General features: G+C 44.9%; 1 protein-coding gene across 2 annotated transcripts in view; it reads right to left on the bottom strand.

Moving 5' to 3' along the window:
* The window catches only part of LOC144147327 (vitamin D 25-hydroxylase-like), a 62,129-nt gene extending 35,407 nt beyond the window's left edge, over positions 1 to 26,722 (bottom strand). The window contains exons 1-6 of one of the 2 annotated variants that reach the window (XM_077679444.1): positions 26,640 to 26,722; positions 16,081 to 16,219; positions 13,746 to 13,842; positions 10,393 to 10,681; positions 8,184 to 8,308; positions 2,595 to 2,701 (exon numbers count right to left, since the gene is read on the bottom strand). In XM_077679444.1, coding sequence (XP_077535570.1) covers positions 2,595 to 2,701; positions 8,184 to 8,308; positions 10,393 to 10,681; positions 13,746 to 13,842; positions 16,081 to 16,083 — 621 coding nt within the window. In that variant the 5' untranslated portion in view covers positions 16,084 to 16,219; positions 26,640 to 26,722. Of the gene's footprint in view, positions 1 to 2,594; positions 2,702 to 8,183; positions 8,309 to 10,392; positions 10,682 to 13,745; positions 13,843 to 16,080; positions 16,438 to 26,639 lie in introns of those variants that run through there. The other variant, XM_077679445.1, reaches the window with a different exon arrangement.
* Positions 26,723 to 26,926: the final 204 nt, after the last annotated feature.

Below are 26,926 nucleotides of genomic sequence, written 5' to 3'. Positions count from 1 at the left end.
AACTTTGCGAAGGTGCTGTATATCACCTTAAAGAAATGACCTAAATACCATTGCGGCCTGTTGAGCAAATGTTTCCAATTTTTACTGTGGCTGAAGAGAGTGTGCTTGAAAAGTAGCGACAATGCACTCTGACGGCCTAAAGTAGAACCAATTTGATATCCAGAATCATTGTTTTCTATTTTTCTTGCCGCTGTATAATCAGATGCGACAGTAGATTCTCCAAACGTAGGGATATAGCACTCTGAACTGGTGGTGTGACCCATTTCTACCTGCTACACAAGTATTTGCCATTATAATTTCGGCTTTTGAACCTAAACCACCTTCTGTTACTTTTAAGCTTCTCCAGCTCTTCTCACAGTTACTGGAACAATAAGCCTTCCAAAAGTGGCAGGTGGTGTTGAACCTAAGTAAACGTATGCTCCAGGAGAAGAAGCCCAAACAGGTGCCCCACTATGTAAAATAACGGTCTTATCATGACAGAGACTATGGAAATCTGGATGTCTGCAAGTAGTTATTGTAAACCTCTTTTGAAACCTAAACTTACAATGTTTTGTTAAACTCCATGCGTTCTTCACTGCTAAAGCACTGGAATGCAAATATTCAATTACACCCACCGCTATGAAGCACAGCTGCACTAGCCAAATTTTCATCACTCATAAGGCCCATCACACAAACTATGCCGAAAGGTAAAGGGAAGTTAAACTGTTGGTTGACTCATTCGAAATGCATGCAGGTATTTTAAAACAACTTTAACAACTGAAGACACTTTTGAGAAATTCCAAAAATGCGGAGAAAATGTAAGCAATGTGACCTGACTCCACGTATAGTCATTGCTCTGTTGCCGTTTTGTTTAACGATGGGAACATACCTACCATAAGTTGAGCTGGCATAACAAAGTCAGCACACAAGTGTATTTTTCCGCCATGTAAAGAAAACTACGTGGTCATGGCACGGAGCCACACACTTCCTGCTTTCATTATGACCCCCCGCCCAATACATTTTAAAAAGGCGAATGATGATTGCGGCCAAAAAGAGTCCACAGCAGTCCAGAAACAACGACAGCATTTGATTACGGGAACAACATTTGCGCTCATTTAGGCGTTCCTTTTCATGCGATAATATGTCCGCTGTCATAAAAATAACATATTTACAGATGCAGTTAGGAAAACGTTTCTCGGAGGAAGGAAGTTACACACTGATTTTCTTGAAGCTACTCGGTCTCAGATAATTGTGCATGGATTTTTAGTTACTTGTTGGTCTCTGCAGTAATGCTTTATTTGTGTGTGTTTTCTCCAGAAAAAAAAAACGCCACACCACTGCTCTGTCCGTACCCAGACAAACTAGAGCAACGCGAATCTGTTGTGAAGGATTCCCTGCCTCACTGTAAGAATTGACAATCTACCTAATAAAGCGTACATCTGTGCGAGCGACCGTATGCGGCCCAATACACGCGATACTCGTTTGCAGAATTCGTGTCGGGCCAGAGGGACACCAAGTAGGCCTAGCGCTCAAAATCGGCTCAGCCTACGTTTACAGCAAAGAACGAGAACCCGTGCAACTTGCCACCGATATTGCTGTAAAAGAACGCGAATCGTCTTATTTCCTCAGACAGATTGTGTTGCACCCACACAATCTGCACAATCACACCAGCAACAGTGGCAGCTTCGCGGATTTCAAATCGAGATTGGTGATGACGCAATGACGCTGCGCATGAAAGTAACCCACCACGATTTCCTCACTTATAAACCAGGTCTCAGCAACACACACACCAGACTGACGATGCTAAGCGGCTTCTTGACGTACTACTGCACTTTCGTAACACCAATCGCATACAGAGCTTTTGGTTCTCGGCGACCTTGTTGACGCTGGTCGACACGACGGTGCTCGGCAGTCTAAGCGACCGCGGCCATATTAGATGTAGTGCTGCTTCCAAACCTACGTCGCAGGCGTAACACAAACGGCGAGAACCCATTACTTGTGGATGAAAGCCAAATACCTTCAATGTTGAAAAAGCCGCTGTAGAGTTAATCTTTCACAGACTATAGGAGTTTCACTGGCACTAAATTTCTTAAAGTGTTGTTTAAAGAAGTGTGGAACCCTCAATTGGAATAATAAGATTTTGGTCCCATTTTTTACGTAACAGTTTTATAGTACGGTGTTCTGTTACGGCGTTCGAAGATCTAGCAGAGGCTAGAAATACTCAATCCGCAAAACGCAGAAAGCAACACTAGTGTAGAATTTTTTTTTACTTTTTGATTCACACCACGCCGTAACCGAGACACCCTCAGACACATATGCTTCCAATGTACTTGAAGCCATTGTGTCACAACGAAATCCGCAAATTCGAGCTGTTACTATTGTAATCAAGCAGCTCTGAGGCGTTTTTTTAACTTTGACCTATTTTGTAATAATATATTTTCTGAAACAAGAGGCTCACTTCCAATGGTATTTTCGTTTAGGTCAGCCGCACTGTTTTTTGCGTCCAATTGGAAATTTTCCACATATTTTCTTACGACGAGAAACATGGTGAGGTGACGCTTGGCAAAACATTGGTACTTTTGTGTCAAAGTGGCAGTCAAGCAAAATATATTTACCATCATTTTGTCTTCCATGGCCGTTTTGGCAAATCCCAAGTCCCGCAACATGGACATGCAAAACCTTTTGTTTGAGTTCCAGGGTTCACCATTAAGGTATCCCACTCCTGAAAAATAGGTTTACGAGATTTAATTTTATTTTGCAATAAATAACGCCATTTTATACATTTAAATGCGTAAACATACAGGCCTTTCTGTGAATATGGGTATGTAGAGGTGTTTGTGCCTTTTATGCTTTTTTACTCGGTCTACAAATCAACTACTCCTTCTTCACATGGAGCTTTCTAAAACGCACGAGAATGAGGTAGCTCGTAAATATTCAATCCTTTTTATTACGTAGAAATATGTGCATTTATTCCAAACTATTTCCATTTTCTCCTTCTACACTTAAATCCTTCTCTATTTATTTTACACTATCATCTATCATTCCCTTTCCCTCTACCGACCCTCTCCCGCAACTGGGTTGTATACAGGTGATCTCCTTGCCAAGCAGAGTAATATCCCTAGTGGAGCTGCATTCCTTCTCCCTTCTTTTGTATCTCCACCACTAATACAACATACTACAATCATGGATAACAATATACACCACACTAGATCAATATCTCGAAATACGCTTAACCGACGCCTGCGGATTACCCATTTTGGACTCATTGCTGGCCGCTGCACCTCTATATAGTAAAACGTCATCCGACGTTAGCATCAGGAAATGCAAATTAGACCTAATTTGTAGAACTTAAGCCAAAGTATTTGGGGAAAATGTGCGTTGGCCGTGAGTATGCATGACAATGGAGACAACAGCAATTACTGGCAGTTTAAATGGTTGGAGCCTGAATTGCTTCTTTGCATGGATTGCAGCCTCTGCATGGTACACGGAGTCAACCTGCTGTTGCGACTGGGCCAACTCACCGTAACCACCACTGTTGCGAATGGCCATCGGAACCCAGTCACCGGTGTAGTGACGTTCCTTCGCTCTGTTCGCTATCGACAAGGCGCATAGCAGAGCGATGAAGTTCTCGAGCCGACGAAAAGTTTTAGCAACATTTTTATACAGTATGTACGAGGGTACCAAAATCTTTACATGGGTTGCACAAAGGCGACAGCAAGTCTCCACTCGGTGCCTCCGAAAAAAGCCGCACTCGCTGTGCTTCCGGGCACGTTCTATACCCTCGCGAGTCCGCTGCAGCCGCGAGCGTTTTGAACCGCTCCAGTCAGAACTGTCACATGGCCGAAGTCTGAATTTGACGAATAGAGGGGAAGCGTTTGCGTCAGCCAAAGCCGCCGCCTCATGGCATGTAGCTGCACTTCTGCCTCAGGCTGTTCGTCCGAGGCATGATTCGGCCCAGCCGTTGAGAAGGGAAAAGGAGAGGTGACCCTGCGGCTCCTGCAAGCTCGGGTACGTCTGCCGTGGACGGTTTGGCCGAGGCGCGAATCGGCCTCGCTGCCGGCGCGTAGCCCGCTGCAGCGACTTTGGGCTCGACGCTCTTGCACGACAGTGTACACTCGATTTTATAAGTATCTCAAATCGCTATATTATTGGTGATGCATCTTTGATACAATTAGGGAAGCAACAGCGCAATTAAAAGGTCTTAAGTGGGTCTCGGCTTCTAGATGCACAGAGCATTTTCTGTAGCCGGGAAACAGTTTAGTCTACTGCACATTAGGCTTTTGAAATAACGCGAAGTTGTATATGAGACTTCATGGCTCCTTTAGGGCCTTGCTTGATATAGAGGAGACGCACTGCACCATTTTACTTCCTTCGTGCGTTTCTACACGACTTGAAGGAGGACTACAAGAGAAACGCCTGATGCATTTTCTTCAGGTTGAATTGACGAATGCAAATAGAAGGCAGTTCTATTTCCCACTTTTTTGTTTAATAACATAAAGCGTACTTACAAACAGTAGAAACATTTTATGAGCGAACTTTGTCGTAGGCTTTTAATGCAGGCGCAGTAACGACTGCCCCTAGTTCATCAGGCGTGTCAGCCTTAGCAACTGAAGTCTTAGCATTTCAGTCTTAGCAACTGAAACCGACCAACATGGAGACCCGCTGTGATTATTTAAAAACCGAGAAAAAATCAGGGTTAAAACAAGGCTAAAGGGAAATGACATAAAACTAGGCCACAAACAAAATTTCAGAAACAATGTTTGATAAGATATGGTCCGATAACCTGTTCTGCTGGTTAAAACTACACAGACAGGGTGATCCACACCCTCTCGCCTAGAAAAAAAGATTCCGTAGGAGGATTAAGCTTTAATTTCCACACAAAATTGGAAGATATTTATAAATGTTTTTGCTGCAGATTTCTTTTTGCTGTTATACTTCGCAAGGCTATTCGTCTAGTTCGCAGAATGTACAGTAAAGAACATTTTTTTTTTATAGACTGACGAAATGTTCGAAGAAGACTAAAACCAGATATACGTTTAGTTTAAGACAAGCTTTTAGTTGCAAAGTAGGTATTGCTACACCCGCTCAACTACATATTTCGGGAGCACCAAGCACTGAGCTGATGGAATATATACCTCGCTATCCAACCATGGCATTTCTTGACCGTAATATCTATATTTTTAATTCAACAGACCATTATCACAATTACGCCTGATTTTGCGATTTTTCTGCGGCCTATTTTATTTTTTTAGTGCAATAGATATCCTTCTTTTTAGCGACGTTGGCACAACCAATGCTGAAACACCCATTTGAGTTAGATTGCCTACTATGTACTATAGGGGAATGAATAAATTGTGCCTGGAAGGGTCACTTCCTGGGCAGTGCCTGCCAGTATGAAAAATTTAAAGGGACACTGAAGTGGCTTGTAATCATTGCGGGATTACTAGCGGAACGTGTAGTCTGGAGTCTCAAGTTCATTTTTCGGTCACTCTCGCTGCGTTTACGCCACTGTTTTTATTGGAAAAATCAATTAAAATGCTGTCCTTGTTCCTGAATCCTCCTTGCCGGCTTCGCATACGTCAATCAAAAGATGTCTTGGCTAGACTGCGCTACTGACCGGCCAGCCAACGCTCAGACAGAATAACTCGGCCGAGCGTTTAGTCTTCGGCCGACAGCGCGTCGTCGCCATTCGCTATTTCAGTTGAAACTACGCCACGACATGATTTCCGCCTGGAGGAATGTGCTTTTAGTTTGCTAGTTTGTAGACTGCATCACGCTTAAAGTCCAAGTAGCTCCACCCAAGCGCACATGCTACATAGGACTGGAAAGCTAGTAGATAACACTAAGGTCATTTGAAGGCGGGAGAAGAGTTTTCGGCGTTACTATAGGTACTAAGAAAGTAAAATTAACCTTAACTTCTACCGTACATCGCAAACCCAGAGAGCAGGAAGCACTTCTTTGCGCTAGATGGGCAAGCACTTCGGTCAAAAGCTCGACCACACACCTGAGAACGCATCTCCGTCTAAGAAATGCAGTCGCAAGGTATGCGATATTGTTGGATATTGGGGGACGTTTACTGCCCGACCGCTATAAGAAAAATAGTCATCTAAGCTGCTTTAAATACAAAAATTAAAAAAATGTAAGCTGGCTATAGATTATATACTCTATATTTTCATCACTTGCCTCGTTGGCTCGTGGCAGAGTGGTCTGAACAGCTAGGTATATTGTTTTGCAATCCGCAAGTTCGAATCCCAAGGAGAGCATGTTTTTCTTTTAAGTTGATGTCTTCGTTTTGGCCGATGTCTTCTATACTGAATTCACCATTTTTGCTCTGTTACGTTCATTGCTCCACGTGCGAGTTCATAGAACACGTGCAGATTGACACCGATGCGCCAGCGAGTTCTTGTTGGCGTGCAATTGTTAAAAGCACCGACTACTTGCGTGCAGTGGACACCGTCCGTAATCAGCCAACCCTTACATGGTGTGAGCACATTTTTGTTACGGTGCAGGGATGAGCCAGGCAAGCTCCAAAGATGGGGAAAGCGCATCGCATTTGATCGTCTGCGGTAACGCGGAGGACGTTCATCCACTGCGTACGCCTCGACTAGTGATTGCTACGATTCCAAAATGTGCTGGTAGGAATATCTGTCACATTTTACTAGCCGACAACGTGGTCTAAGCGCGTTATACCGATTACTTAAATATCGAGAATTACCATACACCGATAACCTCGGATGCCAAACTTTTTGTTTCACAGAGCCAAAACTTGAACTTGTTTGAATTTAATCTGGCACATCGTCCAATCAGGTAGCACCTTTTACGGACGTCACTACTATTAGTGATGAACCCTTCATTGTAAAGACCTTATAACGCGTCAAGCGGCGACGGCTGGACGGCTGAAGCCTGTTTGCGTACATTCCTGTGCAATATACAACAGAATATTTCGCGTTTACTTGCCTCAAAAAGATGCTGTCAACAACCGCATGCTGTCAAGAAGAGGCGGCACCAGCAGTCCAGGCGCTCAGCTAAAATTGCTTCAATTACGCGACAGTGTCTAGCTCTTTTTATACCGGCAGCTTTTACTGCGAGCTTTAGCATGTAAAGTAAGCATGGTTTTCGTACAAAGCGCGATATGCTTAGCGAAATGCCGCTGTGTGGCAGATGCAGTAGAATTTACTCACACTTAATTTAAACTGATTCTCTGAACAACGTCTCCACCCGGAAGGCCACGTGAAGTTTAAAGTTAGTGGCGCTCTAAAGAACAAAACAGAACAGAAACCTTATAAAGATCTGTCAGTTGCAAAAAGACAATGGAGCGATTTCCAGGGAATTATTCAGAAACTTTGGGTGGAAAATGCTAAAAAAATTTAATATCTGATTATAGAAATCGGACTTTTCTTCCTAGTACTGAACATCACAAAGCGAAGAACCTGAAGAACGCTGATAATGTGTTACATGACACATAATTGAAACCGTGCTTTCAAAATACCACGTTAAGATGGGTGCCTCATTCTGATCTGTGACCTAGATAACATTGATTTTAGGTGATGAGCTTACAACAAGGGAAAAGCTGTGTATAATTATTTTTGCATTGATACAAATTGCGGCAAGAATTGCCGCCGTTGCACTGTAATTTCATACACGAAATTATTCAGGTAAACTCTATTGATGATAAATGCTGGCTATTTTAACTTATAAAAGTGCCGTACCAAGTCACCATACATTGGTACTTTCGGTCATTTACTCCTTTACCGGGGTATTCTGAAAACGATGTTGTTTGTTTACTGTACCCTTGGAAAAGTTAAAAATTGTCATGTAAAAACTACTATCCTAGAGTTGGCAAAACTTGTCCGAACGTAGTACTGCTGAGTACGGAACAAATGTTAGCTATACATTACGTTCATAGTACTATTGTTCACATGAAAACGTGCAGTATTTTCTTTACTGATTGTAGCTAGCTTTTCGTTTTTCACCTATGAAAATGGAATTTTTGCTGAGTATTTTCGCTGGTGGTGATATATTTAAATGCTACTAACTCACATACAATCAAGGGAAAAAAACATTATATACACATTTGTCATTTGTTTATTTCTTACTTTGTGGCACAAGTGTTTTGTTAAGCATTATCTTTAAATTGTGTGATAATAGAAAGGGGCTAATTTTTGTTCTTTAAAATGACACGTATCAGGAATCTTTGAACTTACCTTGGAAATGTTCTGCGTAAACCCTCAAGCTTCGGGCACGATTCAGAATTTCCTTTGTGTTCAGAAACTTTTTAACGCTGTTGCAGTCGTTTACAACAACCATGTCTAATCCGTTCAACTTCAGCCTGGATAAGCATTGAAGAGAAGGAGAAAATACACGGAATAAACATTTAAGTACAATTGCTTTCTTCCACCTATTTCTTATTGTCACACAAATTTCATGCAATGATATTTTAGCTCATTTAGAAAGTTGTGCATTTTGGTTGAATTTGCGAAGTTACATTGTTTTTTCTTAAGCCTACATTAACAATAAGCTATGCAGAAGAAAATACCTGCAGAATATTAGCTGATATCCTCGAAATGGTACATACAGACTTTTTCAATTATTTTTATAAAGTTCTGTGAATAAGGCAAACAAGACACATGCATATGCATGCAGTTCGGCATGTATTCTGGATAAAGTAGCTATCTTCCTCGGAAAAAATCTCTCCCGTTTGATGAGAAACGTTGTATGTTTTCGTTGTCGTATGACTCTAAACCCTCACTTTGTAATATGAACAAAAATCAAAAACACGTTTGTAAAGAGACCACCTTGCTTACCTTTCATATTCCGTAACTATTTCCCGTAAAACAAGCGTAATATTCCTTAAAAAAACAAAATCTCTTGGTGGAGGATATTGAATTTTTTTTTATTCCCGAAGGTTTATATACTAGTCTTTTAATAAAATTTCTGCGAAAGCTAATAACGCGAATAAAACGCTAAGCAGGAACACTTTTTTCTTAGAACAATTTGAAGTCTCCTCAAGAGATTTTAGAGTGCTGCTAACACTAAAATAATGCCTTTTCGTATACTGATCTACCTCTACACTAACTACAAATAATTATAGCTCCCGGGCTAACCAAACAATATTTTTTCGTGTGTTCCGGAAAACTGCATTCAGGATAGCTCCCGGCTACCCTTACGGTATTTTGTCAGGTAACCCCACGAAGTAATAATAGCCTACCTGAGTTTCTAGATTGTGCTTGTCTCATGGGTAAACTTGAAAAGTACGAAGCGTATTTACAAGCATCCGCGAGCAATCGGGTCGAACGATATGAGACGTGTAAACACCCGTATGTCTGCGCGGACGTCGCGAAAAGCTTCCACCAGTGATAGGCTGGCGCTTCTTGAGAGCACTCATCAATACCAGCAGGTCCGGTTGCACTTTGTTTCCACCTAGCAAACACTACCTCGGGTTGAAAACCATTGTAGGGAGAAAATTGCGCTGCGGATCATCATCCGCGCTACTACTGAATGCGGTGATCGAACAACTGCCACCGAAGTTTGAAGCCCTGAGTCCTACACCGGGGTCGGCCAAAGGCAGCTGACCTGTTGGCTTCCAAACCACCGCCACGGGGGCGACCTTACACATTATGCAACAAGGGCCAATGCCAGGATGTACGCTAAACGCGGACTACTTCGTGGCTGAGTAGACCCGTTTGCAGGTGCCTAACGTGCTCATAAATGGTTGCCTTCCAGAAAAGCGCCGTAAGAACCGAGAAAACGCACAGTGCCTATGCCCTATTTTTTGTCGTATTTAAAACATTAGCAAACCTGCGTTACGGCAGCACTTTGGTTTGATTTTTCAAGACAAGGTAATGCTTAGGAGAAACGGAAATATGTACAAACTGGTGAAAAACTGCACTTATTTTTACTATATTACGTTCAATCACACACGACAAATTACGATCTGCATTACACAATTGTATTCGAAGGCTGTTTTTCTGGACGCCTGTTGGCCACTGCGGATTTTATACAAAAATTTGTAAAAGCGGAACACATCGGCTTGTTTCCTCCCGTTTCAGTTTTTGTAGACCTAACGCCAAAGTACTTTCCTCGACCATTGTCCTTCACACAAGCTGACGCACCATATGTGCTTACATGCAATGTAAAGAAAGGATTAGACCAGCTTGAAGTTCCGCTTACTACTTCTTTATGCAAACCAGTAACTAATAACCATCTATACCCCCAACTGCACAAAGATTTCAATCAACACGACTACATGGGCCAAACCTAGTAACAAGATTCACTATTTGCACACGGGGGTTTTTCTTAGGAAAATTTCTTCCCAGCGCGAAACAATTGCGGACAACACAAATTGCTGTTTCCAGACCTACAGCCTCCTTTAGAAGCTGCTTATTGCCTAGAGATACAAGGCTTGCAACCTACCTATACACAGGACCATACGTTCGGGCCCACTCAAGTGCTTTAGTCTTAAAGAAGTTGTACGTCTGGACTTCGACATGTCCCCAAAAACTACTGGCTGGTGGCATGGGTGGGAGTCGCGCTCCAGGCGGAACTTGAGGCCTGAGAAAAAGGCCTAAAAGTCGCTGAAGAGCGAACCAGACCAGAGGTGCAAACAACAAGCTAAGTACGACGGCTCCTGTCAAGCCCATGACTGCAGACACCCTGCTGTTCCTCCTCTCTGAGTGCACTTGTATGATGGCTGCGAAGAAATCTGAAAACAGAAATTGCACCAAAAACGTGAGATATAGAGTCCTCAGACCTTTATTTGTTTGCAAAATAGTATTTTTACATGGCTTAATTTTTGGGCTGCTATTTCGATCCTATAAACCAGGTGGCGTTTCCAGGAGGCCCCTGTACGTTTTTTACATCAATCTCAGTAGCACTGCACCTCGAAAGCCGCATTAGCGTAAACATGTCAAGGTGTAAAAGCAGTAATAATGATCCTATAAAGGTAACAACTGTAGGCAGGTCATATACTGCATTGGACAACATTGACAAATAATCACTTCTACTACCAACCAATCACAATAATTCATAGAATAAATACACTTTACGTGGGAGACGACCACAACGGCGTCTGGGTATCCTAGCAAAATGAAATCATCAAAATTCAAATAAAAGTTTTACTACCGCTTTCACACTTCCAAAGATTCTGAAACACAATCGACACTTTTTATAAGAAACATTGTTTAGATTCATTTTCATGTAATCGAGGTAGGCGCAACTTTTTGGCACCCTAAACGTGAAACATATCTTCCCAACCATTATTCTGTTCAAGAAACGTGGAAGAACCTGTCCAATGGGAGTGCAGGTGAAGCGTCAGTCGATCTCTTTTTTTTACTGCGATAGTATGCCCGTTGGCATAAATATCAAGGAGAGGCATTCTATCTTCTGTCATTTACCTAAAGCACTCTGCGTCTTACAAAATTCCAATACATCGAGAACATTGTCTTTCAAAACAACACGATAGGTATCCGGTGAACAAATTACACGTCGTTGCTATAAAGCAGTTGGTATCACTTCGGATGATGTAGAAGAAACAAACAGTCTGATTTCGGCATGGGATGAGGTAACGCTGCCTGGATAGGTGCAGAAAAAATAGAGACGACTGCTACTAACAGCGGAGCTTTCAAACTTTCTTCTGTCTATGAGCATTGTAAAGAGGAAATTCCGCTCTTTTGTCCGTGACCAACGTTAACAGGCGATTCCGATATTGTGTCCGTGAGCATCATTAACAGCAAATTCCGCTCTTCCGTCCGTGAGCATCGCTAAGAGGAAATTCTGCTCTTCTGTCCGTTAGCGTCGTTAACAGAAAATTCCGCTCTTCTATCCGAGCATCGTTAAGAGAAAGTTCGGCTCGGCGAACTGAAGAGGGAAAAAATGCTAGACCAAGAATTGTGAGAGAAAATTGCGAACACGCAAGGACTTTAGGAGTGTAGGAGGGCTGGGAGCCCGCCCATAAAAAAAATGTGGTTTATATAGCCTGAAAACACTATCCCGGGACCTTCAAGCCGTAATCAGGCAACCGACGTACTGGGCCACCTCACAGGCACGACGTGTACGGGGTTAGCAGAGGTGGGTAGCAATAGCATAAGTAGCCGATTGGAAAGAAAAAAACGCCTCCAGATGTCGAAAGGAAAACCTGAATCCGACGCCTTACGATACCGGCATTTATATGATTGCGCTACTATAATTTTTAATGTCGGGTTCATTTTCCTACAATCGCCTTCGGGCACGCTTTTCCCTGTGGTTCATAGCGCAGGCGTTGGCTTGGGGCTGTACCTATGGGGAAGTGGTCCTTGGCTTCTGACCTTGGAAGTGGTATTTTTGGAGTTTAGAAGAGGGAAATTGTGGAGCGTAGTTTTTTTATTACTTTTGCCTGAAGAAAGACTCTGTGTTTAGCTATTCTCCTCATAAGAAAGGGGCAGACGTATGAAAAACCAATTTTAGAGATAGTAAAACCACCAGATCTGTTTTCTTCATATCTCAATTGCGAAGGTAGCCGGATTTTCTTATAGCACACTTCTCGGCCTTGTATATTAAATACCCCGGCTGCCTGAAATCAGTACTAAACAGTGTAAAGAACAACTGAACTTAAACGCATTTTCCCCCAGTGGGCACTATCCTGAAACTTAAGAGGTGTGGTCCTCTAATGTCAGCTCCATCGTCAACCGTGGCTCACGTCAGAACGGCAGCGCCGTCGCCGAGCAAATTCTACTGTTTGTGCAAAAGATCAAGCAGCTAATGACCTGTTCTTGACTGCATAAATTATATCCGTATTGAGGGGGTTTTCAGGTAGGCAAACCGAAGGAAACACGTGGCGTGTGCACGTATAGATCAAGGAACAAGCAGTGTAATATTACGGTCACCTTACAATAAGCACAACCAAGCTAATAGACATGCTGCGCATTCTAAAAATTAAGACGGCAGCTGTGGCTCTCCAGATAAACACATTTTTGAAGGCAACAATTCCCATCAACACTGCACGGGGATGAAGTAACTTCGAACCAAATCAGAGCGAAATGCGTGTCTTAAACAAAACATCAACACATATTCTTATTCCGCGATAATTAATTCCTTTCAATTTATTGTAGAACCAACGTTGAGGTCTATGCGTCAATATTTACTTCCAAGCAGTTCGATGCAAGTTAACGGGAAACTTGAGCCCCGAGAACAGTCGTACTGCGAGGAAAATTCCTTCTAAGACGGCCTTTTCGGCAAGTTCGTGAAAACGCTGTTGTAATGTTAAAAACATTCTGCAATTTTATTGATATAGCGGTAATGCACTTTGGATATTCGGTAGTTTTGTGGTATTACTTGCACACCCATCCGCTCTCACTGATGGTATTTGTGGGGAGTCGATGCGGTACCAAAGATTATTAAAAACAATTTACTCAGTTTTGAGTTGTTCAATTCGGAAGGAATTTGTTCTTATGGAGCCGGTAACGTGGCACGTGGCTGACGCCGTTTTTATACTCTTATCTGGTGATGGAGCAAAAGCGCTTCATAGTTTGATTTTCCACTCTATGACAAGACTCGGTGCCGCAGCAAATGATTGGTGAAATTGAATGGGCACGATGCTGCATTTTGTTTCACTGGCAGATGGTGAAGTGGCTGGGTCATAGTGTGTGCTCTTGACTGCTGGAGTGAATCGCGATCGGCGTAGTATTTTCTCATTATGCGCTGGGAAGGGCTGCGTATACTGGCTCTCATTGCAGGCTTCGAAAAAATTTGTCGCCAATTAAGAAGGCAGGGACTAGGCCCTACTTACGTGCCTTTGAGTTGATGATGCTCTTTGTGCCAAGTGCGGCGCTTTTGATGCAGGTTCCGGTTGGACTCCGACTCAGCAAGCTGTCGACCGCTCTTTGATGTCTGTGTTAGCATGGCGAAAAATACGTAATCATGAGAGGTCGCAGGGGGTTTGTTTAGAGATACACCGGATACTTATTTATAAAAGGCGCACTTCACGTGGGAGAGACACCACTTTTTGTTGTTCGGTGCTTCAAGTAGGGCCGTTGCAAAAGCAATTTATGAATAAGGTACGGTATATTTATTGCGAATTCATGTATGCGTCTAGAGTTTTCTTCCCTATAACGGGTCTCCAGTCTTGTTACCATTGCAACCTTCGTACCTACCAGGAACAAATATTTTTTTGGTAACTTTAGAAAACTTCTACAACGTAAGTCATGCACCCGTACAGTATCATAAGGGACAGCCAGGATGATTATTCTACACAGACTAGTGTTTTTTACCACTGAAGAAGTTACTGACAATAAGTATTGTAATGAACGCTTCAATGGAACAAACCCCAGATGATGTTGAGCAGGAGTGGGGTAAAGCATCTTCTTTTTCTATATCAAAGCCCGGGGGAAAATGACTGAAAGTTAAATGACAGGATATAATATATGCGGGGAACGGGGTGCAGACATACAGAGAGATTTATTGTGCGTGAAAAGCATGGGCACTCCTTTTTATTCTTGCCGCAGCGTAGATCAACTTACTTGGTGGATTGCCATTCGAAACGCTTCATGAACACATCCTCATCGATAGTATGTATCCTCGCGCTACTGTTTCGGAGTCTAAAGCATTTCGATGGCCAGACGTCCCGTTTGCTCACCAAATACGTTTTTTTTTTGGTACACTTTCCGCTTTTTATACTTTCTAGGCATATAACGCACCAGTTCCCTGTGTTGTTTACTCTAAGCTCGCTCGCGCTTTATCTACTCAGCACAACCTATCTTCGCTTTATCCGCGCTATCCGCATTCACTGGTGCCGGTTTTGTATTCAATGTGCGACGCTCCATGGCAAACCAGTGACGCCAGTTTGATTTCACTGGAATATGGCACAACAAAATTATTCTCCTTTTGCATGGTTGCTTCTTTGACAAGCAAGATGTCTCTGGCGACAATTGAAAAATTTGCTGTGGTCTATAGGTTCACGAACCCTGAAAAACTCCCGACGATCAAAGATGTAGTAGTCGTTACCTCTTCTTTTTAAACTGGTCCACTTCGGTTTGCCTAATGCCAGTCAACAAACCTACAGCCATGAATATTGTACTGTATCGCGCCTGCACCGCTAAACTCAGGATCCTCTGTGTGTTCTGACGAGTAATTGCTCGTTGGATAGCATAGTGTATTTGTGAAACAGAGGCCACAACAGCTGTTCTTTATTGCGGTCTGCACATTTGTTCATTATTTACGGCTACTAGGCCAATCTTTTTTTTTTTTTTTTTACCGTCCAATGGGACATTTTATCCCTTGTGTCGTTTGAATGCCGTGACATATTTCGAACTTGCGCGGACGTTATCAGCGCTTGTCCGTTTTTTAAGACACGTGACACCCTGCTTTGCGTTTTCGCTGTCACGGTCCGTGAAACTGTAATTTGTGAGAAATCTCTGCTTCTACATTGGCAATCATAAGGACATCTTCAAATTCTCGGTTAATCAGGGAAAATGAATCGGTCAATGCTCTATCTAGCATTTTGTACAGCGAATCACTAGGTAAAAAAGGAAATGCCAACTTTGGTTCTATTTCCAGATTTAAAGCTATTTCTTGATAGCATTTGAAAACAGCGCGGAAGACGGGACTGAGCAAGTAATAGACGACACAAGCACTGACGAACAACTGTGCGATTTTAATTAGCAAGAAAATATATACATGAAAAACTAGGGGAAGACAAGGAAAGACACATAAAAATACAAAATAAAATTTAAAAATACAAAAAAAAGTTGACAAAAAAGGTGATAGCAACTGAATAGCGAGTCTCTGATACCCACATCATGTAAAACTCATTGCCCATAGAGGCCTGTGCTGGGGAGGCATTTTATAACGAATGTTTCGAGCACTTAGCTGATGTTTCAAAAAAAGCTAAGGAAAAGTAGCTTAAGTATCGAGTAGCTGGCAACCATCCTTACAAAAGTGGACAATGTGTTAAATTCTGCACCAATACTATACCTTTCTTCGCACGCTACTGGCACTACGAGTCATCGTTTCGTAACGTGCAGGACATCCACTGCACTGCCTAGCTCTGATACTCCGGAAATATATTGATATAGCTGCGGTACTCTAAAGCATGACAAGTTCAAGCCGCAAAATATTGTTAAAAATTACCATTATCTACCCTGAAGAGGCAGAACATCAGCTCCTCGCAGCGCTAGCGCGCGATCAGTTGTCGGCCATAAAAAATGTATGCAGATGCATTCCCGGCGTATCTCGTGTTTACAAGTGGTGCCGTGACCAGGACTTCTGCCTACATCCAACAAACGCCAACAGCCTACCTTAATTGGAGCAGCGGAGAAGACGGTCGCGTTGGAGCACCTGATCGACCTGGTCCAGACAACGAGGAGGCTACCGCGTAAATCTGCGGGATCAGATGAGCTGACTGAAACGCAAGTGGGCTTGAGACAACCGCCTTCCAAGATGATCAAAGACATTTTAACGAAGAAGAGGAAGGCTTCACGGTCGCAAATAACGCAGCTCATTAACACAACCGAGCAGCAAATAGGAGAAGGAGCCGAAAGAATTCCGCTTTGCTCAACGCAAGCGCAAATGAATGGGCTAAAAGCGCGATTAAAAGAGGCAAAGAACCAAATGAAGGAATATGCGACGGAAGAAGTTGCATAATTTGAGAAAATAATTGAATGCGACATGAAGGTATTGGCTATCATATTAAAGCTTGAGATCAGCGTGGGGGAGTACAAGCAGAGTAAATTCTGCTATCATGCAGACGTTAGCACCGAGCACTCACCTAAACGCCAGGCCTGATGACAAAACTGGTGAAGTTACCAAAGCTGGAGCTTATAAAATGTGATGGAAATGAACTGGAGTGGCACCGATTTTGGACTCAATACAAGTCATCACTTCGCGACAGGCCTAACATGACTAAAGCACAGAAGTTCAACTACTTGTTGGCAACATTACTGGCAAAGCAGCGGCTACTATAGAAGGATTGCAGTTTCCCGGCGGGAACTACGATCACGCAATACATTTATTGAAGAACACATTCGGACGGTATAAAACATCAGTGGATCTGCACATGAGCGAACTGCTGGACCTTTCAAAGGTAAACTCAGCGAGGAATAGCGCAGAGCTAAGAAAGCTATTCCAAGCCGTAAAAGTGAACATGCTCACCATCGACTCCCTTAATACAAAACTCTAGTTCTATGCACCGATTCTCATGCCATTGCTGAAGAACTTTATTCCATCACAGTTGTTAGAGAAGTTCAATTTGAAGGAGATGGCTCAGGAGAGGCAGGACAGCAACAAAGAAAAATGAGAACAAAAAGAGTCAGCAGACAAAACATGTGCGGAATCCCTGGCACAACTACTTGAATTTCTTCGGCATCAAGTAAACTTGAAAGAGTAGAATCTAAAAGTGCAAAGATCGGGGATTCAGAAACAGGCAAGAGAAAGTACGAGACAGTTTACAACAGCAGAGAGTATTTACAGGTCATCAGAAAGGCTGTGCATCTTTTTCAAAGAAAACTGTCATGCAACGGAAGATTGTCGGTGCAGCGGGCTGATGGAAGAGAAAAAGACGGCGCTCGCAGCCAGCAGGACCGGCTTTAGGTGTACGCGGCCAAAACACACGGCGCGTCTTAGCAGAGCGAACGTGCGATACCAACAATGCAAAGGAAGCCACGCTACAGCAGTGTGTATCACTAAACGCGAAGCAAAAGCAGAAAACCATGGAGATCACTCACATAAAGTCGATGTACCTCATTCAAATACTGTCACACATTCCGCATCATTCTTTCCGAAAACGTGCAAGGTTTGGAACAATCTACCGCACTCACTAACAAGTATTAAAAACCCTGATCTATTTAAGGATGCTTTAAATAACTCTGAATAATTTCCCTCTCAGTATCCAAGTTGTAGACCTTACAGTGCCTAGCATGATGGTTATGTTATTGATTACGACCATATTTATTTTATATATGCTTGAAATATTGCCAAATGAATTCACCACTGTGCACCTAGATTGTATTTTCTTTACTCCTTTGTGAGACTGTTCTACTGTTGCTGTTTAGTTATGAACAGTGCATCTGTCATCACTTTGTTATCGTTGTAACCCCTCCCCTCTATAATATATCCGTACCCTGAGGGTAAAATAAATGAAATGAAATGAAATGAAATGCCGCGATGGTTCAACTACCACAATCGACAGAGAGCAGCATGCCAGTCATTCAACGGCGGGAAAACCAATGCGTGCGGCTACAAACTGCGGAAAGGAGACTCTTCAGGCAACTACACCCGACTGTTACGTGACAGCGGCAACCAAAGGTCATTCATTGCAGCCGGACTAGCGAAATACATGGCAGCAAAAATCATCAAACAAGAAAACTTGACGATTGGCTCGTTCGGGGGTAATGCAACGGTGAATACCATGGACGTGGTAGAATTTACTGGCGGGCATCGAACCAGAAGACAAGCGGCCGTTTTTGAAGCTTTGAAAGTGGACGTTACATCCCGTAATTGCCTGCCAGGACCGACAAAACGTATCACCGAAAAAATGAAAAAACTACATTTGGAGATTGCTGACGAGACACACAGAACGAGAACCCCGAGATTGATAGGGTTGCTAATAAGACAAAGAAGAGTAGGTCACAAACTTACGGCTGCAGAGACAACGCTTGGATGGATAGTTCAATGACCATGCGAACAAAACAGCTGAAACTAACAATAGGACAGCCAGTCGTAAAGCTTAACATTGAAGCTGCCGAAAAAGGAATGCCAGACGAATAGCACAAAATTGGTAGCTTGGAGTCGATCAGCCTAACAACGACACATGGTAAACCGAGTTCAGAAGACAATCATGGAGCTGCTCGAGGAGCAAATAACGAAGAAGTATGGGCGTTACTCTGTAGGTCTTCTATGAAAAGAAAGCGTGAACCTGGACACCAACAAAGAAATTGCAAAGAAAAGGCTACTGGAGCGAAAAACCAGGCATAATAAGAGCGATTCTCACTAGAGATATAACAAGGTGATATCGGATTATCACACCTGTGGAGTATCCGGAACAGTTGAAGAAGAAAGAAGAAAAACAAACTATATTTCCTAGTATATGCCCCACCATGCAGTAATATGGGAGGATTTAGCAACCACTAAGGCTAAACTTGTTTTTGATGCTTCGGCTATCTGGATGGAAAACACATCGCCCCATGACATCTCAGAAGCTTTGCCAGAACTTCAGCGAAAACACACTGTCACTTTTCCGAAAAGAAAAGGTGGTATCAAGTAGAGGCATCGAAAAAATATTGCTGCAAAAGAGCATAATGAAGACGATCGAGAACTTTTGAGTTGTTGATGGCGGAAACACGACGACCAGGGCCGACTAAAACATGAAATCGAAACATAGAGAATCTCAAGAATGACATTTGGAGTCACAGCTAGCACATTTGTACTTTAGGCCACGATCAAGCACCATCTGAAAGAAGTGAAATCTGAGTTTCGAAGAACAACAGAAAGCCTACAGATGGCAATTTACCTCGACGACATTAAACTCGTAGCGGACGCAATGGCTGAATTCAATGAATTGTACAGCACGACAAAAATGGTGTTTCAGAGTTGGGGAGGATTTTCTCAGCACCTAATTCGAAAACTTCTTACCTCAATGCGAAAACTCATCAGTAGGCTGACTTAGAGCCGCGAACCATAGCTACAGAGGTGGGATGAGCGTAAAAAAATTGCGCCCATCTTCCCGCGAGGGAACCTTGGTGTGATGCGACGCATCGGAGGGTTCAATTGATGTTTCCGTTGGGTTGATGCTCTAAATAGGGTGAAACGTGTTGTGAACGCCTTTGATGCATTTCCATCACATGCGACCGTCGCTTCCATCACGTCTTCACTGGAAGAATCAAGTCAAGCACGCAGCCGTCAAGCAAAGTGACGCGAAGTCGAACGAGAGCGAGCGCTGACTGAACCGCCACAGCGCGCTACCCGCTTGATATTCACAGCGCCTGAAAGAGAGGAGATAGCGGAGGAGAGTCGCGCATGCGCGCACTTGCGCGACGGGAGCGCAGCGAAGCGAGCGAAGCGCGTGCATGCAGCTGTTGTTTATGATAATGAGACGGATTGAGAGTGTTGCGCACAGCTGTCGGAGAGAAGAGCGGAGCAGAGTCGCGCATGCGCAGGTGGCGTGGGGACGCCGCCGACGCCGACGCAGGAGGGACATGCCCCAGAGCAAGAGATGCGTCGCATCTAATATTCGATCCTTAACATACGTCTACAGCCAGCCTTACGAGACCATGCCAACTACACCTGCGGACATCATCGGAGGACGACTAACCTCAATGATGAACAGCATGTCATTGTCGCTGATATTGAAGAGGCCTGGAGAAGCCGATGTCAGCTCACAGGGCTTGGTGGGTAAGATGGCATCGAGAGTACCCGAACGAAGTCGGAGCTAAATTACGCATTAAGCCAACGACTGTAAAAACGTAGAAGCAGGCGAAATCGTCCTCCTGGGAGGCAATGGATCCCACAAGTTCTGGGAAATGTGCAGAATCGTGAAGAAGTATGCGGGACGTGACGGTATGACCAGAGTTTGTCTTCCAAGGCGGAGCAGCAAGGAGATGAATCGGCGTTCTACAAAACACGTTTCCGTTCTCGAGGACTGCCTCAAATAAGTGCTCCACAGACAATCCTAGCGCACTTTGGCGGGTTGAAATCTGTTAAATATCACCATATTCTATTTTGCAGAGGAAAAGACCAGCTCCGCGCTGCGCAAGCAAGCGGTCTGTTCGGTAGCCATTAGATAAAGAATGCAAACGGTTTCCCGGCCTCTCTCGTGTTTACAAATGTGAATGAATGTTTGAACGGCTGGAGACAAAAATTTCTTTTGTGTCTTGGTATCCGGGGCTAGTGCTGAGAACAGGTGATTGTCAGCTCTGTCGCGACAACAGCCCCATCTACTTCACAATTTACAATTGATGTCGAGGTTGCTGTCTGGTGCGCGGAGGTGATTATGAAAGCGGGCACAAGCCCCCTCCTTATAATAGGAGACCTTAATGCAGCTCATCCTGCCTGGGGGTACTCCTACTTTAATAAGCGAGGCAAGGAAGTCGCACACTGTATGGATGAAGAGAACCTGACGCTACTCACTAATCCCGCCGAACCCACAAGAGTGGGGAACAGAGTCTCGCGGGATACTTGCCCCGACCTCACTCTCGCTAAAAATGCCCCCCACAACTCCTGGCACGATCTGGAGGAAAACCTTGGGAGTGACCACATGATAATTGAGACTGAGTTTCAGGGATCCCTCTACCGAAGGCATCTCAGTGAAGCTCGAATCACAGATTGGCATAACTTAAGGGAAAGCTGGCAACAAACTCCTAAGGACCCCATCATAGACATCGAAAATTGGGCACAGAAATTGCGAGAAGACATTAAGAACCGCACCAGAGTCCTCCAAACCACAACCCAGACCCCAGCTATAGACAGCCATCTCTTTCACTTGTTGGAAGCTCGGCACAGCCTCACTAGGCGATGGAGGAGACAAAAACACCACCGGAAGCTTAAGCTCCGAATGGCAACACTGACGGCGGAGGCAGAGGCCCACGCAACGAAGCTTTGCCAGCAGAACTGGCTTGGAAAATGTGATGAGCTCTGAGGCACTCTAAGCACATCCAAAACCTGGAGTCTCCTCCGATACCTCATCGACCCGACAAAAAGCAAAGGAGAAAATAGTAAAACCATGCAGACAATTATTCATCAATTTCAGGGAACCACAGATGATTTGCTTCGTGCTCTCCAATCCCGCTACATACCCAGTTCACCCCCTTTCCACCCGCCTCCATACAATGGTTCCCCCAACGCTCACCTCGATCACCCAATCACCGAGGCAGAGGTTAGGGCAGCCCTTGCAAAAATCCTGAAGAACATATCGCCAGGAATGGACCGAATCACCAATAGAGCTCTGTCAAGTCTTGATGACCACTCAATATGTGCACTCACGGGATACATGAACGATTGTTGGGAGAGAGGTGCCATACCCTGAACATGGAAAGAAGCCGAAATCAGGCTTATCCCAAAGCCGGGCAAAGACCCAAGCATCGAAAATTTTACACTCATTTCTCTTACTTCATGTATTGGAAAGCTCATGGAGCATTTAGCTCTTAACAGACTACAGGGCTACCTTGAAGAATCCCAACTCATGCCACACACAATGTTCGGTTTCCGGCCACATCATTCAACTCAAGACATTCTTCTGCAAATAAACATGTTCTGAGCAAAGCCAACAAACTCACACCGAAGGCTATTTTAGCCCCCGACCTAAAGGGGGCGTTCGATAACGTCAAGCACGAAGTCATCCTCCGAAACCTTAATAACCTTGGTTGCGGGGAACGAATGTACGCATACATTCGAGACTTCTTAACGGGTCGTCTGGCAGTCATCAAAGTTGGGGACGTGAGCTCTCAACCCATCATTATTGGATGCAAGGGCACTCCGCACGGCGTGGTGCTGTCCCCGCTTCTCCTCAATATTGCCCTCATCAACCGTCCAAGGCAACTGGATCAAATTCCAAGTCTGCACCACGGAATATATGCTGACGATATCACGATCTGGATAGGGGAAGGCTCAGAAGGCGACATGCAAAACAAATTACAACAGGCTGCAGACGTTGTCCGAACCTATGCAGCAAACTGTGGTCTCAAATGCGCCCCTGATAAGTCAGAACTCCTAATGGTGCAGAAGAGATCTCGACTCAAGAATGCCACTAAGACAACCATAGAAATAGAATTAGATGGGGTCCTCATCAAACCCTCACCCTCCATCCAAATATTAGGCATGATCCTTCTAGAAATCTGTTCTAACTCTCTGGTGATCCGCAAACTCGACTGTTCAATCAGTCAAATCACCCGCATGCTACGCCGTATCACAAACAAGAAGCACGGAATGAGAGAACAAGACACGATTCGCCTTGTACAAGTTTTCGTTGTATCCAGAATCGTCTACATTGCTCCATATGCCAAACTCAAAACTTCTGAACGCAATAAGTTGGACGCACTAATCAGGAAGGCCTACAAACAAGCCCTCGGACTACCAATAAGCACATCGACCGAGAAACTGCTTGGGCTTGGACTTCACAACACCATAGCCCAGCTCATAGAAGCCCACCTAACCGCTCAGCAGCTTCGACTCGCCACCACTTCAACTGGCCGTCACCTTTTGCGCCGTCTCGGATATTCAGTAGTGAATTCGGGGCCTGCCATGAAAGATATTCCCGAAGAAGTCAGAGAACACATCAAAGTTTCCCCTCTACCTCGATACATGCACCCTCAGCACCGCGAGGGCCGAAGAACAGCCAGAGCCGAAAATTTAGAGAGGAAATATGGGCAAAAAAGCAGGGTGGTGTACACCGACGCGGCAGACTACGCCCGAGAGCATGCTATGACGGCAGTAGTCACTGACACGGCGAGAACACTGACGAGCCTGACACTTAGACGCACCAATACACTGCAAGCGGAAGAAACAGCCATTGCGCTTGCCATCCCTCAAACTGAAGCCATGACTGTCATCTCCGACTCACAGGGAGCATGCAGGAATTTTATAAATGGACGAATTTCTAAAACCGCCCTTCGAATCCTCCAGCAAAACCCTCCTCGAAGAAATGTGACTATTGTCTGGACACCTGCCCACTCCAGTCTTCGTGGAAACCTCGTCGCTCACACGAGTGCCCGAGAATTTGCCGGCCGGGCTCCACAAGAAGATCAGCAGAGGGTTAACCAGCCGTTAGTCACGTACAGAGATATTACCCAACATTATAGGCTTTCACGACAGATATACCCGCCAGGCCATAAATCCCTCACAAAAGAGCAAGAAACCTCACTTAGGCAGCTTCAGACGAATACTTTTCCGCACCCTACTAGGCTCCACGCTATATTTCCTACAATATATACATCCACTTGCCCTCACTGTGGACAGCTCTCAACCTTATGTCACATGGTGTGGGCTTGCCAACACAATAAGAATATAGACAGAATACAAAATCCAACTTTAGAGCAGTGGGAGCGAGAGCTGGCCAGCTCAGATCCTGATCGAAGACCAAGTGATACATCTCCTGCTGGCTATGCGCCAGTCATGATCATCATCGTGGATTTACCGTGTTAGTAAAAGTTATAATTCCCGTTAAGGGAAGCAATGGCTTCGGTAACACTTCGGGCGTTCTTCCGTTAACATTGTGCGGCCGTTAAGCCCCGGAGAATAAACACGCGTGGCGAAGGAGGCCACCGACGTCCCCTTCACCTTGAGTTTCGTAAAACCCCGTGATTTGACTGCCGTTGACTCCCGTTGCACCGCTTTGAGCCGTAGGTCGCCATAGCTGGCCCTGACCGGCCACCTATGACCGACGGGAACCTTCAACAGGACGCAGATACGCACCGTTACGTCGAGGGTACCACACTTGGGACCAAATGTACACCCCCCGAGTACCAAGCTGGTGATGACCTGGATGCCCTGCATTCGTTGAGGAAGGTTCTGCGCGCTGCTGTTACGATGCCGGTAAGGGCAGCGACTGAGCTTTGGCAAGTTCCCTCACCATTTGCGTTGGACTTGCAGTTGGCTATCAACGAGTTCGAACAGAAGGACGGTGAACTCAACAAGCGGAACGATGTGGTAGGTGAGCTGCTGGAAGGAGACGAGTTCGAACACGATTGCTATGATATTTTGCACTGCGAGGAAAGAATAGAAGGACCCTCAGTCGGCTGCGATCGACCTTGAACGATCTGCGCTATGCCGGCATCATGTTTTTCTGAAAAGGAACTTAACCACGTCCACACGACCCCTCCCACGTCAGCTCGCACACCTTCACTTTGCCAGTTGTGCTGCCGATGCTGCAGGTTACAAATTTAAATGGTGAGTCACATGGATGAAAAGGGTTTTGGGGCACTGTCGAGACTGCGGCCCACAGCCACGTTCCGCCTATTGACAAAGTGGGAGCAAGCACCTATGCAGCGTCGAGCGTTCCAGCGAAGAACAACTCTGAAGAACACGAGGCAACGCCAGCCACATGCAAGGACTGCTCAGGTGCTCCTGTCCAAGCAGACGACAGAACACGTGAAGTAAAACGACGTGAACGAAAGGAGAGAGCCACTACTGTGTGAGCTTGAGTTCTAGTACACCTTTTTCCCCGACTTCATAAAGGGTGAACCGTTACCGGACATTTGTGAAGGCCGGCTAGTATGAATCGGAGACGTAGTCCGGGAGGTTGCATGCAAACGCATATATGCATCTTTCTGGGTGCGTGAAGACAGGAAGGCTGAACAAACTTTGCTGGCTACTTCTCGTCCTTGCGCCAAGCCTGGTAGAAAAGCAGAAGAATCTTATTGGAATGTGACACCTATCAGGAAATTGTGCTCGTCAGGAACGGAGCCAGAGAAGAAAACCCTCGGGAAGCTCAGAATTGATCTAAGAACTCTGTTCGACGAAAAGAAATTGCAGGTTGTACGCCGTCATCTTCAGGAAAATCGCAGCAAGACAAAAGGCCATGAAGTCTTTCGAGAAGCAGGGCGCATAGTTCGGTTGTTGTCCGCGTCACCATTACGGCGCTTGGCTGTCCTGCAAACGGCAAGACAGCGCAAGCACCGCTGGAACAGCACGAGTAAACAGGGTTTGCATACAGCGTTACAAGGATTGACCTTTTGGAACGAGAAGGAACTTTACGGTTGTGGACATATTTTTAAACTCTAGGAACTTTCTTGCGTGCCAGGGGAAATGTTATATCCCCAGCCAGGCATACGCTGCGCCGCAAAGAATACGTTTCAGCGTTGCGAAGCCAAATGAACTGCATCATTACGTTCAAGCTGTACCGCACCGCTCTGTTGTTCAAGACGCTTTAAAGCGAGGCATCAGCGCTAAGTAATCACAGCCCACTTGGCACTCAAGCTTTGGGATTAACCGCGAGACTCGCTGCGCGTATATTATCCGAAACGCACGTACTAGACGGACATGTTGGAATATGGCCGATGCGTGGTCATGCTGCCGCAGCTGGGGAACCTGTCGGCTGGCCAGCAAGTAGGGTGTGGTGTACCACGTTTCTAGAGTGGCAGACACGCACGTAGCGCGCGCGGGAGGATGTTAAATCTCCCGCTGGCTATGCGCCAGTCGTGATCACCATCGTGGATGTACCGTGTCAATAAAAATGATCATTACCGCTATGGGAAGCCATGCCTTCTGTCTCGCTTAGGTCGTTCTACTGTTAACACCAAGGGTACACCGTAAATAGGTTAAGTAAAAGAGAATCAGTTCCACGCATACGTGAGGCACGAAACCTCTCCGATATTCGCAGACCCGGCCCCGGATGCACCGCTGTTTCGGTGGCGAATTTGGCTGCTTTCGAAGTGTTGGTTCGGTGTAAGTGAGAGCGTCCAGTGATTAACACGGATACTCAGAATTGGAACCACGTTGATGATTTTAAAGACTCGGATCACCAGTCTAGATGAACGCGGAAACAGATCTCACGGTGACATCACGACATTGAAATGATACCCCTTGTTCGAAGCGCGAGTGGGCTTTTAAACACCTGCGCTAACCTGGAAGAACAACAAACTGGCGAAGATACTAATGAGATGCGCAAGGCTTGAATCATAGCGAAGCTGTCAAATTTCCTTCTACATGAACACTGAAGGACACACCACTACAAATTTGGACGTTTCAAATTGTTCACTTACATATTCAGCCGTCGCTTTGCATTGCGCTAGTAGTTGTACTGGTCATATGCATCGATATTGTCGTGTTTCTTATGGCAATCAATACACCCGATGTAATGCTTGACTACAGCTTTTGCGCCGCGGCTGCGCGTAAAGGCACGACACATGCGCGGCATTTCTCAAGTCGCGTAGAGGTTTTGTGTAGCAGGTTTTGCGACAGCTGTGGCCCTGTTTACAACGCCAGGCGCTTTACGAGATTTTTACCAGCTTGTTGTTCTAAAGCCACTGTGCAAGCCAGACGCACCCCA

This window comes from Haemaphysalis longicornis, unplaced genomic scaffold, assembly GCF_048455015.1.
Source record: "Haemaphysalis longicornis isolate Haplotype H1 unplaced genomic scaffold, Haemaphysalis longicornis Haplotype H1 scaffold_7, whole genome shotgun sequence".
NCBI lineage: Eukaryota > Metazoa > Arthropoda > Arachnida > Ixodida > Ixodidae > Haemaphysalis > Haemaphysalis longicornis.
The sequence above is the reverse complement of the archived record's forward strand: the minus strand, read 5'-3'. Positions and strand labels throughout refer to the sequence as shown.